A 19403-nucleotide genomic window follows, 5' to 3' on the forward strand; every position below is an offset into this window, starting at 1 on the left:
CATTCCGCGTGCGGCAACACTGACGTCATTGGTAAACGTTTATGCACGGGTGTTAATTGCCGCTAATAAGAAACGAACGTTGACCCACTGAGAAGCACGTATCACACTCGTATCAAAAACTGTGTCAATTAAGCGGATTACGTCATGGCGAGTTGCACGCTCCTTGGAAAGTTTGATGAGAAATGGCGCGGCGACAAATTAATCGTTGATCCTCACCGATTTCGGAGCAGTTCGTTCGATCGTTGGTCAAAGCTACAACCGAACTGGGGATAACCATATTGCATAATCAACGAATGGCTCGTGAACAGTTAAATTAACCCTGCTTCGTTTTCTATTGTTTCGATCGTGATTCTTGTATTCGAATTCTGTAGATCGTGATCAACTCTGCTTGATTTTCCCGCGCAATCAAGAGAAGATTTCACGGGAGAATTGTTGGATCATCGAGCTTCGTAATTGAAGCTTCGCGATTGAAACTGATCTTTACGATTCTGAAGATCGAAATATGTAACCGTTGATCGATTGAGTATCGGTGTTCTATTTAGAAGATAAAAGATGAAGTTAAGTTGAAGGATCATTTTTCAGGTTACGAAGTTGAAACACGAATACGATAAATGAGTTTCCTTGTTTAATAAAGGATCTTTAGAATGTAACGATTATTTAGTATTTCATGGATTCTGGCGATTGGATTTCCTTTTCGAGGAAAAATGAGTTTGTCGAAGATGAGTCAAGATTAGCAATGAATGTTAATCGTTTTAGAAAAGTGACGAATATAAACAAGTTTTGCGAATGGAAAGGTACTTGTGTATTTCGAGTATGCGTTATATGAAAAAGGAAGACTACAGTGACAAAGTAAGGAGGTACAATAAAAAGATAATGGAGAAGTGTAACGAGAAAAGTTTTAAATTATGAAGGGGTGTAAAAGCAGAGCGTAAAATAGGAATTAAAAATGCTGCGGTAATTCCTGGAACAGTTTACAACGCGTACTGTTGCATTATTGCTGTATTTCATTCCTGGTGGAGTGTACTTTACTTTGAAATTTCTTCCACTGGCTTCCACCATTCGGTGGTAAAATAATTTTCTCTCTCTCTCTCTCTCTCTTTCTTTTTTTAACAATTTTAATCGTAACATTCTTTCAGTTCATGTTTCATTCCTTGCGTCTGTTAGTTTCATTCAAAGTATTATTTCTGTGACCAATTACGTTCTTAAATTGATCGAATACCATACCGATTCTAAAATCGATGGAGTATCTTTCAGATTTTCAAAATCATTAATTTCTTTCTGTACGAAGAAATACGTGGCAATATTTCCCAGAAAAAAATATTACCAATTTCTAAATGGTAAATGGTGACACATACGCAATGGCAAGATAACATTTCTAAAGGTTCATATATTTTCAACAAACTACTCTCCCAATCACTTTCGTTTTCTCCACTGACAATTATTGTATTTACAGTCCCAGAGACCGATTGTAACAGCTCGTTTAATTCGAGCAAGAAAAATAAGTTTCGAGTTTGCACGAGTGACTGTGCAGGTCCCATGTATACAAATATACGAGTCACTGTATATACTCGATATTAGAAAGGAAACGAAGGACGATTATACCATCGAAGCTTTCGATGTAACGTTTCAATCTGTGGAGCTAACAAGATTGAAACGAACGATGATTAATTTATAATGAATGGAGTTGTCCGGCCGGAACGAAGTGTACACGCGAAAAGTGCATCACAAACGTCGCGCTAGACAAATAAACGTTTCGCTATAAATCGGTTCGAGGATCCAAGGATTTCTACGAGAGCTTTCAAAGCATCCTTCGAAATACTTCCGACCGTGTCGTTTCGGGTGTGTTAACGACCTTTGAGCAGATTGGACTGCCTTTTGCTCCAACATCGTAAAGCTGTCTGCTCTCATAACGGTGTCGGTGACACCTTTGCAGGCTATAGCTTTTACTTCGTGACGAAATAAGCTGTCTCAGCCCGAGGAAAACGTGCGTTTCGAACTTTACGATGCCTGGATGAAGAATCTTGCAAAGCCATGTATAACATATCCGCTTTCAACCGTACGTGTGTCTTAACACACTGCGCGCGTTGAATGTGAATCGAAAGGATCGAAATCGACAGATTTGTTCAATGTTTAACAGTCCGAGCAGACGTCCTCGAGGACGTAACACCGTGCTTTACAACGTAGCTGCGATAACGATTTACCCTTGCTCTGCGGATCGTGGGTCTTTTTCGACCCACGCGTGGAAAACCGATCCGATCGTTGAGTACTTGTTTACGTTGGAGGAACAGTGAAACGAGAGTGACGTTGGAGAGAAAAGTAATAAAATTTCCAAGAAACGAACATTGCAAACTATTTGACAATTCTGAACTTACAAAGAATGCGAAACCTCAACTGTGTGGGGAAAACGTTTAAGATGGTGTACACTGTGATGGTAAGTAATAATAAATATAAAATGCAACATAGTTTTATAGTTTTTAGTTTTTAGTTATATTTTATAGTTTACTCTATGATTCAATTGGCACGGTGAGAATGAACTTTAATTGTACAAAGATTCTTCGAAATACGTACGTAAGTCGCTACGGGTCCGAATTGACCCAATTTGAAAGGGACTTGAAAAATATTCTATATAAATGATTCTCCACTGATTCGGCGCAGGTATTTTTGTATTTAACGTAATCACCTTCGTTCTTTCTTCCATCTTTGATATATAATATACACTTTCGAATTAATTGCTCTAAGCAGTATATGCATACTATTCTCGAAGTTTTATTTACAGTAACTTGTTACGAGAAGCAGAAGTATTTTTGTACTGACCTCAAACTACGAATTCAGCATTCAGTGGCTTCGAAAAAAACTATAATACGATGGCACGTACACGTTTCACGATTATATTACATGCAAAATCGAATTCTCGTAAAAACTACACCGACCAAATATCCCAGTATATGTTTCGAAATTCATTTCTCTAAAATTTCTTCCATACCCGAACCCACGAATTAAACGAGAAATCATTTTTCTATATTTTGTTTGTTTCTATTTCAACTTCTTTCGTACAAGGTTTCAAGAACTTTCGATAAATATCTATAAAGCGTATATGTGAACTTGCTTTGCTTCTTTTGCGGACGTTTTGTAATAGAACTCGCTGGCTTCTGCGATTACGTCGTATACCCACTCCTCCCGAGTAAATTGCTTCCGTAATCATTGTGTGCCAAGTGTTATGCAGTGTGCTTCAAAAATTTCAGTTCTCGAATTTTCCCTGCATCAAACAGATAAATTACAAAGAAGATAATTCGTACACTTCGTGTACCTTTTTCTCGCGACTTTCTTCGTTTTATTTTTTAAAATATTCAAACTATTTTAAAATTCACGCGTATCGTGCTTCGCACCATCTGCGAACGCTCGATAATAAAATTTGTCGATCTCTGCTACAATTTTGTACCAAATATAACACACACAATGGTTCAGAATTTTGATTTTCTAATTTTCTTTCTAAGAAATACTCCAATTCTTCTTTCAAAGAAATTTCAATCGAAATACCTCTAAAGTCTATGTATACCATACTTTACATCCCCTTTGGATATCCGATAACAGAATTGGTTGGCTTCTGCGATAATCTTGTGCCGAGTATTACACGCTATAGTCTAAAATTTTAATTCCCAAATTTTCCTTGTAATTCTCCCCAACTGCAAACAAATCTGAATCGAAATATCTCTAGGATGTATATATATTTGACTCTGTGCTTTCTTTGAATACATAACAATAACATTTTTTAGCTTCCACGATAATCTTGTGCCCAATATTACTCACTATACTTTAAAATTTAAATTCTCGAATTTTCCTTACAATTTTGTCCTACTCTTCTCTCAAGTAAATTCGAGTCGAAACATCTTCAAAATTTACTCTCACTATATTCTCTATCCCCTTTGAATACTCGATAATGATATTTATAGACTTCTAGTCGATAAATCTTGTACCGAGTATTATGCAGTGTAGTTAAAAATGTTAATTCTCGAATTTTCCTTACAATTCTCTCCTACTCTTCTCTCAAGTAAATTCGAATCGAAACATCTCCAAAATTTACTCTCACTATATTCTCCATCCCCTTTGAATACTCGATAATAACATTTATTGACTTCTACGATAATCTTGTGCCGAGTATTACGTAATATATTGAAAATTTAAATTCTCGAATTTTCCTTACAATTCTCTCCTACTCTTCTTTCAAGCAAATTTGAATCGAAACATCTTCAAAATTTACTCTCACTATATTTTCCATCCCTTTTGAATACTCGATAATGATATTTATCAACTTCTAGAATAATTTCGTGCCGAATACTACGCGGTATAATTCAAAATTTAAATTCTCGAATTTTCCTTACAATTTTGTCCTACTCTTCTCTCAAGTAAATTCGAATCGAAACATCTCTAAAATTTACTCTCACTATATTCTCTATCCCCTTTGAATACTCGATAATGATATTTATCAACTTCTAGAATAATTTCGTGCCGAGTAGTACGCAATATAATTCAAAATTGAAATTCTACAATTTTTTTTTCTTTTAAAAAGAAAAACCTTGTACATTTCGCGCCCGGTGTTCATTCAGCTCCGTTCGATTTGTTCCCGAAGAAATTCGAACGAAACCCCTCTGAAAGCTGCGTACGGTATGTTCCGCGTTCTACGCGAATACCTCGTATTGTAATAAAATTCGCTGGCTTCTTCGATGATACCGTATACGTGTCTCGAGTGCATCGCTTCCGCGATCATCTTGTGCCAAGTGTCACTGATACCGACAGTAACGGGTGACCAACGGGGAACAAATTGACATGCGGCTAGTTGCTCCGCATAACTGTGGCTCTGAAACCGCAGCATTCTTCCAACGGATTATCATTATCGGCCTTCGCGATACTCAATGAATATCCAATGACTCGACGTTACGTGGCAGCCCGTGTGGTACCCACGCAACTATCTATGCGTGATCGTCTTGGAGCGTTTCTTCGATCAGAGTGATCAGTACGAAGAAAATTACCGTTCGACTAATCGTATCGCAACGATCAAGTTCAAGCGTGCAACGATTGCGCGTTTCAAGAAGAAAACAATGAATTTTCAGCGCGATACGCGTGTCACAATCACAATCGATTGCTATTCCACTTTTGATATTTATCGATCGAAAGATATTCATCGATCTCGCGGGTACAATTTTTAACATTTATTACGTTTAACGAATAATTTGCTGTTATTTACTGAAAGGTCGTCCTCGAACGTAACGAGTTTTAATAGTCTATGTGATATACCGGTTAGTGAAAAATATTATTGATTTGTTTTATACGATATTAATATTTAACCAGTGGAATGACATGGTTGTTATATAATTGGCAGAGTTGGATTTAATCGGCTGAAAATAGATATGTTTGTTAAACGTACGGTTATATTTGCGCCGAAACTAGATTAGCGTCTCAGACGAAACAATAGTTACTAATTAGGAGAAAATTGTTAAGAAATAAACAAATTTAAATGGAAGGGCGAATAGTGTCTTTTAAAATATTGAAAGACGCGAGTCACAGTTTGGTAAATTACGTCGATATTATTCAAGACTAGAAATTTGTTTTTAAAGTTCAAAGTGCTACTGTAATCACACTTCTGATAAACTCGTTAAAATTTGTTCCCCGTCCCCACGTGGAAATTAACACGAACCTACGATCGATAAATCATCGAATCGCACATTCAATCTTGAAAAATGAACATGTTGCTCCAATTTCATCGAACCGTTGTACGTAATATTATGTAAAGATTCGTTCCCATTAACCGCTTTAACATTCGTTGATTACCGACTTACGTTCCCCCATGAAATTCATGAAAATCGTTGCACTTTCCACCCGCTTTCTTTTCCTTTCTTTCCATCGTCTCCCAATTAAACTGCTTTCTGAAATTTCACCGTTTCGTATTATCGCACTTGATACAATATTAATAAAGTGTTTCGCTCTACTGTTCGAGTACGTATGAAAAGTTCGCGTGAAAATAATCGCAAACGTGAGATCTCGCGACAAATGTTCTCACACTTACGGATACACGGGGAGGAACAAAGGTAACGTATTACATCCATTCCGGTGTGGTTCGTCTTCGACGATAATTATACTGGAAACGTGACTTCTTATCAGTGTCAACATCCACGGTGGAAACTACAAACGATCGTTCGGACATTGCGTCGTGAAAGGTCGATTTTCGTCGCGGTTCGACAAGCGTCGACGAGAGACTGAAAAGACTCTTCCTTCTTGACACGAGCGGAACAACGCGCGTAGGTATTTAATAAACGCGCGGTGACTTGAACGCGTGGGCGAAAGTTTTGGCGACCACGCGTTATTTCATCGTCATCGTAGCCCGATCTGTTTAGTGTCCCGTGATCGGTCGTCGTGAACACAGACGAAATGGAAAGTGCTCCTTCCGTAGCGTCGAGTCTCGATTTCACGGATCTCGACTATGACTCGCATCATTTCGACGAGGAAAAGAACGAAAGACGTTCAACCCTTGTGTCAATAAGCAGCTTCTTTTACGGTTGTAGGTATACGAGTATCCCAAGAGTTTCTGTTTGGATAAATTAAACATGTGGCAACTATTTCGTTTCTACCCCTTTGACACCATACCTACCATAGGGGTCATTTAACCCGAAAATTTCTTTCTCAAAGTTGATTCAATAATAGAGTAACTTTATACAAAATTACACTTTTATAAAGTTACTGTTTACAAGTTCAGTAACTTTATAAGAAATTACACTTTTATAAAGTTACTGTTTACAAGTTCAGTAACTTTATAAAAGTTACACTTTTTCTAAAGTTACTTTATAAAAGTTACACTTTTTCTAAAGTCACTTTATAAAAGTTACATTTTTCTAAAGTTACTTTGTAAAGGTACACTTTTTCTAAAGTTACTTTATAAAAGTTACACTTTTTCTAAAGTCACTTTATAAAAGTTACATTTTTTCTAAAGTCACTTTATAAAAGTTACATTTTTCTAAAGTTACTTTGTATAGGTACACTTTTTCTAAAGTCACTTTATAAAAGTTACATTTTTCTAAAGTTACTTTGTAAAGGTACACTTTTTCTAAAGTTACTTTATAAAAGTTACACTTTTTCTAAAGTCACTTTATAAAAGTTACATTTTTTCTAAAGTCACTTTATAAAAGTTACTTTGTAAAGGTACACTTTTTCTAAAGTTACTTTATAAAAGTTATACTTTTTCTAAAGTTACTTTAGAAAAGTTACGCTTTTTCTAAAGTTACACTTTTCTAAAGTTAAACTTTTTAAAAATTACACTTTTTCTAAAGTTTATAAAAGTTACACTTTTTCTAAAATTTATACAAGTTACACTTTTTCTAAAATTTATACAAGTTACACATTTTCTAAAGTTTCTAAAAGTTACACTTTTTCTAAAGTTACTGAATTATTGACGAAACTTTTGCCTAAAACATTCGGTGACGATTACAGAAATAAAAAACTAATCATATTCGTAAATTAATTCGTTTCCTACTTTTCCACTTTATAAAGTAGAGAAACAACTTTATAAAAAAGTAAATCCCGTAAATCTCAATGAAACTTTTCATCACTTTCTATATATACACGTATATTCTTTAACGTTCCAAAATACAAATTCTCTTGGGTTACAATTTATCGTTTCCTTTTTTGCGAAGTAATAAATATTCTTCATGAACCTTCCGGTCGATGGAAATCTGGCATTTTTTTATGTCGATTTAGAATAAAGAATCAAATAATATTTCCGTAATAACAATTACTATTTATTATGCCAATGTCGAAGAACATTTTTTCCCTCACTTCAACAAGCTATAACTAATATAATATTTGGTTTTAAATTCTTCAAAAATTAATTTGTATCGTTGAAACGTAAATAAATCAGTAAGCGAAATTTTTAACGCTTTTATCGAGTAATTTCTGTTTTATATAATTTATAAAAGGTATCTATGTTTCAAGACGACAAAATGGAAACCCTTCTTAAACGTACATTGGTATCTTTGAAATAATTAAAACGAAAGTATTTATTCGGGATGACGACAATTAAAATATCGTTTGCTGTAAAAAAGAGCTACGCTCGTAATAAATATTTAAGGATGACACACACCGATAAATCAAGTCGACGGTGAAAACGACAAAAAGTCAAATTACGATCATGCAAACGTTTAAAAACGCAATGATTGCCTGAAATGTTCGTTGCAGACGGGTCATAAGTAAACGTTGTAATTCGGAATGCGACATTCACTTTTACATCGCTCGATGCAATTAATGGGGCATAATGAATGGCACGTTGGAATTTATGGCACGATGCGGAACAAGTCTGATTATCTTAACATCGTTTCGTGGTATCATGGTTAAATACATTGTTGGTTTGTATCGTTGTCCACAAGTCCTCTGTTTCAGTGGTAATTTATTTTCGTACGTGTACGGTTGTAACGTAACTTGAGTAGTAAGGTATTTGTGCTATTCTAAGGCAAAGTAATTGCGACTGGAGAAACGTTTCGATTAAATGCAAATATTTCTCGTACAAGTTTGTGATTTCTGTTGCTTAAACAAACGGAACTAAGAATAAGGTGACATTTGAAAGGAAACATAAATTATTGCGATACTTACGTTACAGAAATAATTACTTATTTTTACTGCGATTCAAATATTTATGTACTGTCGTTGTACACAATTTTTAATGCTGCAATGATTTATCTTTTAATGGTGAAGGAAATACGATTGCATGCTCGTGGAAGTAATTCGAAAGATTAATTTTTTTTTTAACTTGGACTATTATACATCCTATTTGCAATAATATGGATCTTTGTGTAATTTTGCAATTCGTGTTGTGATTATTTTGTTACATTAGTTGGATATTCCTAGATAAAACGAATCACATTTTTGTATTATATAATATATAGAAGAGGACTCGAATCAAGAATCGAAAAGTTATCGATTTGTTACAATATTCGAGAGAATTCTTCTTCTTCATTGTTATATTGTTATGTAGAGAGCTAGCCCTACACATTACCGTGTACCTATTTCGTAAATAAAAAAAGAATTGCGCTATTGAAAAATAATACATATCATTTCATCATAATATTATCGTATATTTGAGTTACTATTTTTTATACGTAACTTTAATCATTATTTTTTCATATCTGTTAATGAAAATGGTCTTTTTCGAAGCTTATTCGAGTCTTAATGATTTCAACGACACAAAAACGTTTATATCTAAGTTTGATCTAAAAACCGAATAATACTCAATATTAATGTATTTCCAAAGGAACTGGAAGAAATAAAATCTCTTAAGGAATGCAATATCTAATGTATTAACAAGTTATTGCATTTTTAACCGATTGTACGGGTAACCCAGGCAATAGAATATCCTTATTTACTTAAGTAAGTAGGTTAATTTCGTCGATACTGAAACATGCACGACAGGATTATAATTCTGTCCAATAATATTTATATCAACGAGACAACTTTCTAGTATCTTAAAAAATAATCTATCAGTTCGTTCCGTTACCTTAATAAAAGAAACATAATAAACTATACATCTCGAAGTGAAGTAATTTAGCAATTACGTTTATCATAAATTTCTTCTTCCATCTTAATAAAAAGAACATAATAAAGTGTCTACCGGTCTCACTATGAATTCAGTGAAACATTGTAAACGTGTTTAATTACTCCACGATCGTTAAGACCATCGACGGTTATAATTTACACTTTTATTTACAAAGTTGAATACAATTCCTTCGTTAGCGTCTAATTGATTCTCAAACGTCCGGTTGGTGAACTCGAAGCGTGAACACGATTTAAAAAATGTCGTATCTGTTCGAAATATCGCAATTGCGAATGCAACGTCTATGAATATTTCAAATTTCGCGCGTGCGCGGCGTTGGAGATTCTTCGCACGTGCTCGAAGCTTGTGAAATAATTTCGCCGCGAGGAACGAAGAAGCCTGTTAGGTGGTGATTCCTCTCGAATAATCTTTTCACGCGCAAACGCACCGCCGCTCCACAAATTTCCACAGAAAAATATGGTACTCGAAGTGATAAAACCGAGACATGCGTCATCGTGCAAATCAAGCGAATTGTTTCTTCGCAGCTTGTTTGGAAGGGGCTGATATCGTGCACGTGCAGGCAAATATTTGCGCACCTTCGCGAGCCACGAGCTTCCTCGAAAGATGTAAAATCGTACATGTAAATGTACTCGTAAATGTAAAAAAAAAAAAAAAAAAATGCCCAGAAACAGTTCCCAGACGCCTCGAGTTCGCGAACGAACAAATTTTTCAACACGAAAACGAAACAAATTAACCCTTTGAACTCGAGAGGAGACCCTCGATCACCACTCGATTCGGTGTACTTCCTTCAATTCGGGGAAATTTCGTGACTTGAAATTCAAATTCGAAATTAGGTATTACACTCTTCTAAGATGTAAACATATGTATGTCAAGTATTGAAATAAAAATATTCGGTTGATTTCCAAACCGTACGATTCGTTGTGTACGAAACTAATTAATAGAACGAATAATCGGGAAGATAAGTACTGGGTTGAAATTTGTCAAACGAAGGAAACGATAACGGAAGCCTGGACAACGAAAAATGGCATCCTGACCGGCGTAGATACCGTAATGACGAATCGTTTTCGTTTTTACGACATAGAACTTTGCCTCTGACGAAGGAACACCGAAAACATTCAGACGCGGAGGAATGCGACCTCCAAGGTCGTTAACAACCAACTGTATTTGTACAAGCATTATCAGCAAATGAATCCACCTAATGAGCTCGTAAACGAACCGGATGAACACTCTGGAAAAATATTCGACGAACATCAATTTATTCGAGACTACTTAACCCGATACGTGTATTTTATACAAAATGGTCACACGGTGTATCGCGTCGACGATATTGCATCGTTTGGGGATTTTTAAGGAACAATTACTTCAAGATACTGATCGGCAAATGTTTGATCTCGTTGAGAGTGTCGAACAGCGTGTAAAACTCGTCGAATTTGTATTTGAATTATCGAACGAAATATTTCGCAATGAACAAATGGAAAAGTTGACTGTGATTTATCACTACACGTTGCTTTTATCCGATACGAACATTGCCAATCTCTGTTATTAAATTTAATCTTCGAAACCTGTGCAAATTGAATATTTGAAATCTACATGGAAATTGTATGCATTATTTCGAAGAGAAACGCGATAAAAAGATCGAAAACGTTTAACGTGCTTTCGTTGATTAATAAAAGAATGTTCATTAAAATTCGATTTCATTCGAGTTTCACAAAATTGAAAATATCTAGGCAATTTTATGCTTCTCATGGAATGCGTTTCGTTAGCCCTTTTAGAGTAACTTTAATGTTAAACTTGATTGTTGAAATTGTATCGAATAACTGTTTCTTTGTTTATTCTTTTCTCCTCGATACGTAAAGACGAACATGTAACACACTTTCAGTGAATTTCTTCTTTTGTTTTACCAGTGTTCGATGAATCACTGGTTTCACATTAGCATATTTCTAAGGTCTACTCGAAATTGTAGACGAGTGTTTGAGTCTTCGTTTGTTTTTTTCATATCGGACGAATGAATTGCAAACAGTTTGATCTATGAGGCGAAGAAACGTGTTTCGTATCTTAATGTTGTCCTGTGTCGACACTACGTATTTGTTTAGTGAATCGAGAGATTACAACCCAAACCACGGAGTCTCGTGTGCCATTTTCTGTTCCCAAAACTTGTAAGGGCATTGTGCAAGCTACAAAAAAAAAATTACGGTATTGAATCAATTCGTGGGAGTTTACATCATGGTTTCTATCCGAGTCCAAAACAAATAGATAAACAGAATAAGAAACGAAAAATTGTAGTACAAACATTTAACTCGAGTTTTCCATACATTACGAAGATGATTTCGTAACTCGAGTATCGAAATGAAATTATATTTCACGGTAAACGAGTAACAGTTTATTCGAATAACAATTACACGGGTGTTTCTATTCGCAACTATTTATTCGAATAGAATTTTGCTCGTCTCTGTCTACGAAATGTTAAACATAATAGACATTCGAAAATTGAAACTCCGGGAAAAATTCTGATTAAAAATCTTCTAATTTCAAACTATTCTATTACAATTTATACAATATTAGGTTGTTAGACAAGTCATTTCGTTTTTCAAAATAGAGAATATATAATTTAATAAAACGTTTATACACTCTAAAGAAAATCGTGTTTCATTTTCACCAAAAAAAAAAGAAAAGAAACGAAATGACTTTTCAAACAAGCCAACAATAACAGAAATATATCTTTTTCGTGTCAGAACGATATACATTAAAAAAGAAAATACACTATTGAACGAAGTAAAAGAAATGGAATTGATTATACGTCAAGTAGAAAAACGACGTACAGCTATAAAAAACGCAATCTTGGTGACAATATACTAAAAGTGCGACAAGAGTAAAAACTAAGAACGAGTTATTATCATTGACGATGATAACACCACAGAAAGAAATGGTACAAAGCAAACAAAAACACACCAATTAAACAGCAGAATTTATCAGTTCAGAGATGATAACAGCCGGAAAAGGAGAAAGAAAAACAAAAAAGAAAAAAGAAAAGAAAATGTCTCGAGGGTTGGAAAAAATGAGGGAAGAGGGTAAACAGTTTATCTTGGTCAGCCACCGTGTGGACGGAACCACCTTGCCCGAGGCCTGACAGACTAACCAGTTAGGCACTTTTCGTCGTCACCCTCGTACGGAGTAAACGACGAAAGGGTTAAAAGTCGTTCCCAGCGAGAAAAAGGCATCCACCGTGTCTTTTCTCGCGACAGAGAGGGTTAACCGACCGTTGCAATTTTAACTTTGTCGTCTAACCGCGCGACAGGCTGACTCGACGTAAGTGAAGAAAATCAACTCCACTCGCTGTCCCAACAAAGTGAAGAAAATCTCGCGAGCATAATAACATCCGTAATATATTACCCGGGGTGAGGACTTGGTCGCGTTCATTTCCGCAAATTCTTGGCGTCGTTCGGCAAAGAAACTATCCACGTTCTCGCGATGGTCATTCCGTACTCCCTAGGCACGTGAGATCATCTCGCGAGGTCGTTGCACCCGATAATCCCTCTTCCGAGATGTCCCGGAACTGTTGGTCGCATCTAAATAAATGCACCACCATTTTTCACCTCGTGTCATCCTAGAGTTAACGTGTCCTCCCTTCTTCGTTTGCTGTAACCCCCCTAACCCAACCGTTCCCCTCGTCCATCGAAGCTACACGTGAGAGAGACACTCTTCCAAGCGGCTCGGAATTCCTTTGAAGACGCGCCACGGAAATTCGGAATGCATCGGGTCGCGGTGACTTACGCCTTTGGATTTTCACTTGGAAAGCACGCGTATCTCCTATCTCTCTCTCTCTATCTATCTCTATCTATCTATCTATCTTTCTCTCTTTCGGTCGACTCCGCTGTGAACCGACCGCATGAATAATTCAAGACGAGCGCTCCTTATGACGGAGTTCCCGAGATCGCGGCGTTTCCCTAGCCCGGTGAGGGATTTCGCGTAACAGACGGTGAAAAGTTACGCCCGGAACCTTTTAAACGTCGCAGTTCACCGCCACCTGTCCCGAAGCTTCGTGTTTTGATACATCGACCACCGTACCGCGAGCAACACGAGCTTCTCGACTGCTCATTCCACGCGAGGATAAACGACTCCGCGTTGAGGATCAATCACAGCGGTGCGGCTACCGGACTGGATCTCTCCTCTTACTCGTCAACGGATTTTTTTCGTCGATTAACCCTTTGCACTCGATGCGTTTTTGCTACCTGAAACTGGCGCCTCGATGAAATCTATCAAATCGGAAAAATTCATACGCAACGGAGTATTTTTGTTTCGATACTTGACTTACGTGTGTTTACATCTTAAAAGAGTGTAATACCTAATTTCCAATTTCAATTTCAAGTCACAACATTTTCCCGAATTGGAAGAAGTATACAAGCTTGTGTGGTGACCGAGGATCTCCTCTCGAGTTCAAAGGGTTAATGTAGGCGATTTCGTTGCAATATTTACGTTTCTCGACTTTTTATTTTTTTTATTTCATTTTTTTCGTTTTTTCATGTACTTGGACACCGTTTATACAGAACAAGTGAGCAAACTGTTACGAACACTTTCAAACTGCACGTTAGTTATTCGAAGTTTGGGTCATTAACAATAGATTTACCAAGTGGTAAATCTAGTTAACAGCGCTTTCTCTAAATGAGTACGAAAGAACTCAAGCGGTGCGATAGTCCTTTTATTTTATGTTGATAAATCCGAATCAGCGGGATGGTGCTTCTTTTTCTTATGTTCTGCGAAATGTACTGGAATTTTTCGACACGAAATCTTGGGACTCATTGCTTGGGTCTCAAACATGTATATGGCGATTTGATCAAAGACTACAAACCAAAAGGCAGTTCGATCAAAGACTACAAACCAAAAGGCAGTTTGATCAAAGACTACATATATATATAAACAGTCTTTTTCATCCACGTGCGATAAATATCAATTGATCACAACTTGATCATCCACGTAGTTTCTGCTATATTAACTTATGTAACATATTAAGTCATTCCAAAAGTTATTGCGTATACTTGTTTAAATAGGAGTACCACGTACCCGATTTAAAAGGTTTCTGGATATTTTTCCGTTTGCATTTTCGTGAAATTGAACATTTTAAGAATACCTTTCTAGAATATTACGACGATTATGAACGAAGGTAGAACGTTTTTCGCAGAGCGTGTTCTAGTACCGCGGTTGCTACTCGGCGCTAATCTTTAAACTTTAAACGTGTTTCTCTCGTAACAGGTTTTTTCAAACTTGTTGGGCAACCTTTTTAAAAAGCTACTCGTTCGATTGTCTTGGAAATTTAAGTGTACATTCGCAATAATATTCTCTATAGCTGCACGTATGGATTTTCTTTGCTTCCGATCATTTTTGATAGAACTTTAGAAACGGTCGATTTTTTCTGCAAAATTTGCGTATCTTTCTCAGAAAGCCTACCATTTCGACAAATAATCGATAATTTAAGAAATCCGTACGCGATTTAACGCTGACGCCATTCATTTAGTTTCTAGAAATTCTAATTTTATTCAATTCTGTCCATTAGTAATCCAGCTAATCGTGCAATTAGGAAATTCGTTAAGGAAGCCTTCTAATATAATCTGGGATATGTTATAATTAAAAATTAGTATAGTCAAATACGCGAAGAGTTATTCAACAACTTAATATTCTGTATAATAAGTTTTGAACGAAAGTCTTTACGATAATTGCTAACAATTAATCAATTAGTGACTACTTTATTCGATTATCTTTTTCTACTGCTAACATTTTTCACAGTCTGTGTTTCAACAATAATAATTTCTTGGAAGTTCGATACTCGGAAGCTTTATACGATTTATTGCAACAACTACGGGTTACTTTTATTTCAAATACGAAAAATAAAAATAGAATATTGCGTAATTTGCATAGAACCATGTAATGTTGTATAAAAATGTTCATTATCGTTTGTAGTTTTCAAGGCTGGAATTATCGATATTATTGAAACAATTTCACGATAAATATGATCTTTGAACGATCTTAAAATAAATTTAACCAACGAACATACTGAAACTTAATTGGTGTTTTCGATATCTCAATACGTAGACATCTTGCAAAACAATAGCAAGATTATTATTTCAACGATAAAATCAAGACGATTACGCAACGATAGGCTTTTGTTTCTAATGTCTGCCCATTTTCTACACAAGGTGAACCATCTTTCTATCAAAGCTACTACGTACAAGAGTATCCTTCCACTAAAAATTTCTCATGTTCTGTCAAGCTACTGACAACTATTTTATCGTCGAATCTTCCCTCTCTTGAAATACGATTCATTGTCATTGTCATCGTCACCCTGGGAACGAAGGAATGACATGTATTTAAATATATGTTTCATTCAAAAGAAGACAGTTGAATTTGCACATTTATGTGTCACCTGTAATAAATTGCATCGGTTTGGTTCGACGCGCATTTGCAACACCCGTCTGTAAGCAATTCGTGACATGAATATTTTTTGTAAACGCACAATGAAATACTCCATCGTTTCACTTTGCGGTTTTTCTAGGAGCTCTCCTTAATTTATGCGGCGCAGAACTTCACCAAACTTCAACATACAATGTAAAACTACATTTCGATCAAATTATCATTGATTCTTTCTGATTTGTAGATGCATCGTTTATGATCAAATACTGTAGCATTTATAGTATCGAAACATTTAATTTTGTTCGCTGGTAGTAAGTAGAAAATGCAATACAACTGTAATGACAAATTGACTAATCAACGTTAAATGTTAACGTAATCGTTGCTTCTCTTTGAAGCTTTCAAAATCGACCTCACAGTGATCTTCCTCGGATCGTTTTGGAATTAAGCTCTGAATTGTTGGAATTTGAAAATTTTCTAAACACGAAAATGTTATTGACACTTAAAAGAGAAATTTATCGCCAATTTACGATTCGAGATAGAAATAACAGCTCTTTTGATACATTGAATCGTGAAATTTCATTTTCTCGTTAATCCAAACAGCGAAAAGGTGGGTTTAAATAACAATTAATTAAAATTGAAAATGATGTTACTTTTAGCTTCCCGTAATATATTTAATTCCGGAACACTCGTACGCGTTTCCGGATATTTTTTCGACTCTTTATTCGTATCACGATATATTTGCGTTAGAATAAATGATTCGCATTCACTGCGGTGCAAGATTCGTTAAATTATCTTTATTTACTTTTAACTACGCGTGTGTTAGCGTTTATGGTCGGGAAATTACACGGTCTACGGGTTAGAGGAATAACAAAATTCAGGCTCTTCACCTTTATTGAGGTTAAAAATATCTCTACGCTTCACGTTGAATACGAGTAGTACGCGAAATTCTATAGAATCTGGGTTTGAAAGTTAATGTATAATTTTGCATCAGAAGTTTTCAACGAGACGCAACCTGCTGGGTAATTTGTAAACGAGTGCAACGAATTGTAACACCAAGTGCATATACACGTATCGCGTAAAGAAATAACGTGAATGATTTAACCTTGAAGATGTACATAGTCAACAGGTAGCTAATAATCCAAGCAACTTCTTATGCATTCAATGGCGTCGAAAGAACGCGAATCGCTCTTCAATGAGATAGAAAGCGACAAATTGGAGTTTACTCTTGCTAATTTCTCCTCGTTACTTTCTAATTGGAATGTCTATTAATCGCGTACAAACTAAATGTACCGCGAATTCAAATTGATGAAATATCGTGCAAATTTTTCGTTTTGCCGCATATGTGAATCATTTCAAAAAGAGAGGAAAAAAATCAAAACAAACCTGCAGCCGAAAGTGAAATTATTATTATTATTGTCGCAAATAATATTTGCAGTGGTTGATGTATTTCATTGAAGACAGCCGTTGAGTAAATTACTTGATCATTTCCGTGCTTCAGTCAAGTGTAACGAAACCGTATATTTTTCATAATTATTCGTTGTTTGAACAATCGAATACCCCACTTCATAATTCAGGATTTTGGATAAGAATCTAATTTATTGCTTGGTGCAAATAAATTACTACATTCAGCGTAAGACATGTTTAGTTACATTTAAATATTACATAGTATATACAGTTTACTACATTTTAAACAATTTTTTTTACTTAATATTACATAATACTCTGTACTATATTATGTAAGTATTTTTTCTCACTATAGATAGAATTATTATCATTTATCTATCACAGAGGTTTATATAAGTATATTTATTTTGCTCTCCATACATCTTTATGTTATATCACGTTTTGCTATTAGATTAATTTTTTGTATTCTTTTCAAACAGGGCAAAAATAAAATAATCGATACGTTAAAAATACTTGAAATAACTTTTGTTTATGTACACGTCGTCCGCGTAGAACGCTTCTCTGAATGTTTAAAATAAAAGAAATATTTAAAAATGTGCATCAAAGTTACAGTAAGAAGCTTGAAGAACGCGTTTAATATTCTGTTCCAGAACGAGGAGCAGAGATAGGCGCATGATTTTAGCACGAGGTGCAAATTTATTGTTGCATGGAAACGAGATATGATAAAGCCGAGCACGGCTCTCTCTGTTTGCACGTCGACGAGCGCTATGCAAATTGACATTGCCAGATAGGAACTGAACGTATTGGGAGCAACGTAAGTAGACGTTCTTTTCTCGCGATTTTATTTCATCCTCGGTTTTTGTACGTATCGTGCTTAAGTGTATATATATATATCCGAGAAAAGAATATAATAAACGAATACCTAAATAATTAGCAATTAAAATAATCTAGGTTCAGAGAAATTTAAATTATAGACACGAAACACACGCGTCGTCCAATAACTCTTGCTAAATAGATAATTACCATTTTCCTCTTGAAAAATCCAATCTAACGAGAAAATGTTATATTACTAACAGGAAACTTTTTAATTGCCGTTTTACAAAAGGAAACTGTTTTTCGTGACAAAATATCACACTCTATTTTGTGCTTTTATCTTACCACTGAATAAAATTTAATGTGAAATGAACTTTAAATAATATTTAATACAATATGAAAAGTTTGGAAGTTAACTTTTCTGGTAATTATAGCAATTGAAATGGAGCAATTTGATTTATTTCTACGTTTCGATCAATTTTTCTGATTATTCAAAAATCACATTCGAAACATCGTTTTTTATATTTAATACAGTCGATCGTGATCAATATCAATTAAATTGAACAAATGTTGTTATACGTGGGCGTTACGCCGATATATTATTATCTACATTTGTATAAATATTCAAAGAATATTTGATTCGTTAGTCATAAATAAATAATAATTCTTTGTTGTTATTTTTCAAGCAATATTAAAATGACTCAGTCGTCGTTTGTTTTTCAGAAAATTGTTGAGTTGACCGTGATAAGTTCTTTTTTATCTTCTTAATCAAAATTTGATGCCATATATTAGGGTTATCGAAAGTCGACTGGAATTACATTTAACACTGATAATTTTATTTATGTATGCAGTATGCGATAATAGAAGGTTAGAGTCACCGCAGTAAAAAGCGGTTCTCTTATGACTGCGTAAACGGTGTACAATAACATTGAGTAACATAATAATTACTACATATCTGTATATAAAAAATTCAAACTTTAACAGAGTGTTTAAACTGTTTCGTAAATGAGACTTGCAAATCGAAGAAAAAGTTTTAGAAACAACGAATAGAAATTTTAAAAATTGTATACAAATAATCACCATTATCCAAAGAATTATTGCCAAATTGTATTTTGTTGTTTGTGTAAAAAAAAAAGTAGAGGATTATCTGTAGGTATTTCTATTCGTTTATAAACGAAAAATCATAAATTAC

The 19403-nt window shown here is 35.0% G+C and overlaps 1 protein-coding gene and 1 long non-coding RNA gene across 5 annotated transcripts in view; one reads left to right on the forward strand and one right to left on the reverse strand.

The window, feature by feature from the left end:
- Positions 1 to 19403, reverse strand: part of LOC143151465 (uncharacterized) — a 143436-nt gene that overhangs the window by 103876 nt on the left and 20157 nt on the right. The window contains exons 1-2 of one of the 3 annotated variants that reach the window (XM_076320587.1): positions 6062 to 6201; positions 5835 to 5921 (exon numbers count right to left, since the gene is read on the reverse strand). The exons of 1 other annotated variant lie outside the window; for it this stretch is intronic. In XM_076320587.1, coding sequence (XP_076176702.1) covers positions 5835 to 5921; positions 6062 to 6101 — 127 coding nt within the window. In that variant the 5' untranslated portion in view covers positions 6102 to 6201. Of the gene's footprint in view, positions 1 to 5834; positions 5922 to 6061; positions 6202 to 19403 lie in introns of those variants that run through there. One more of the 3 variants, XM_076320590.1, reaches the window with a different exon arrangement.
- Positions 6416 to 19403, forward strand: part of LOC143151467 (uncharacterized) — a 199068-nt gene continuing 186080 nt past the window's right edge. For both annotated transcript variants that reach the window (XR_012993337.1, XR_012993336.1), the window contains exons 1-2: positions 6416 to 6553; positions 18049 to 18212. This is a non-coding gene — a long non-coding RNA (uncharacterized LOC143151467). The remainder of the gene's footprint in view (positions 6554 to 18048; positions 18213 to 19403) is intronic.

The sequence above is a fragment of the Ptiloglossa arizonensis genome, chromosome 9 (genome assembly GCF_051014685.1).
Source record: "Ptiloglossa arizonensis isolate GNS036 chromosome 9, iyPtiAriz1_principal, whole genome shotgun sequence".
Classification (NCBI taxonomy): Eukaryota; Metazoa; Arthropoda; class Insecta; order Hymenoptera; family Colletidae; genus Ptiloglossa; species Ptiloglossa arizonensis.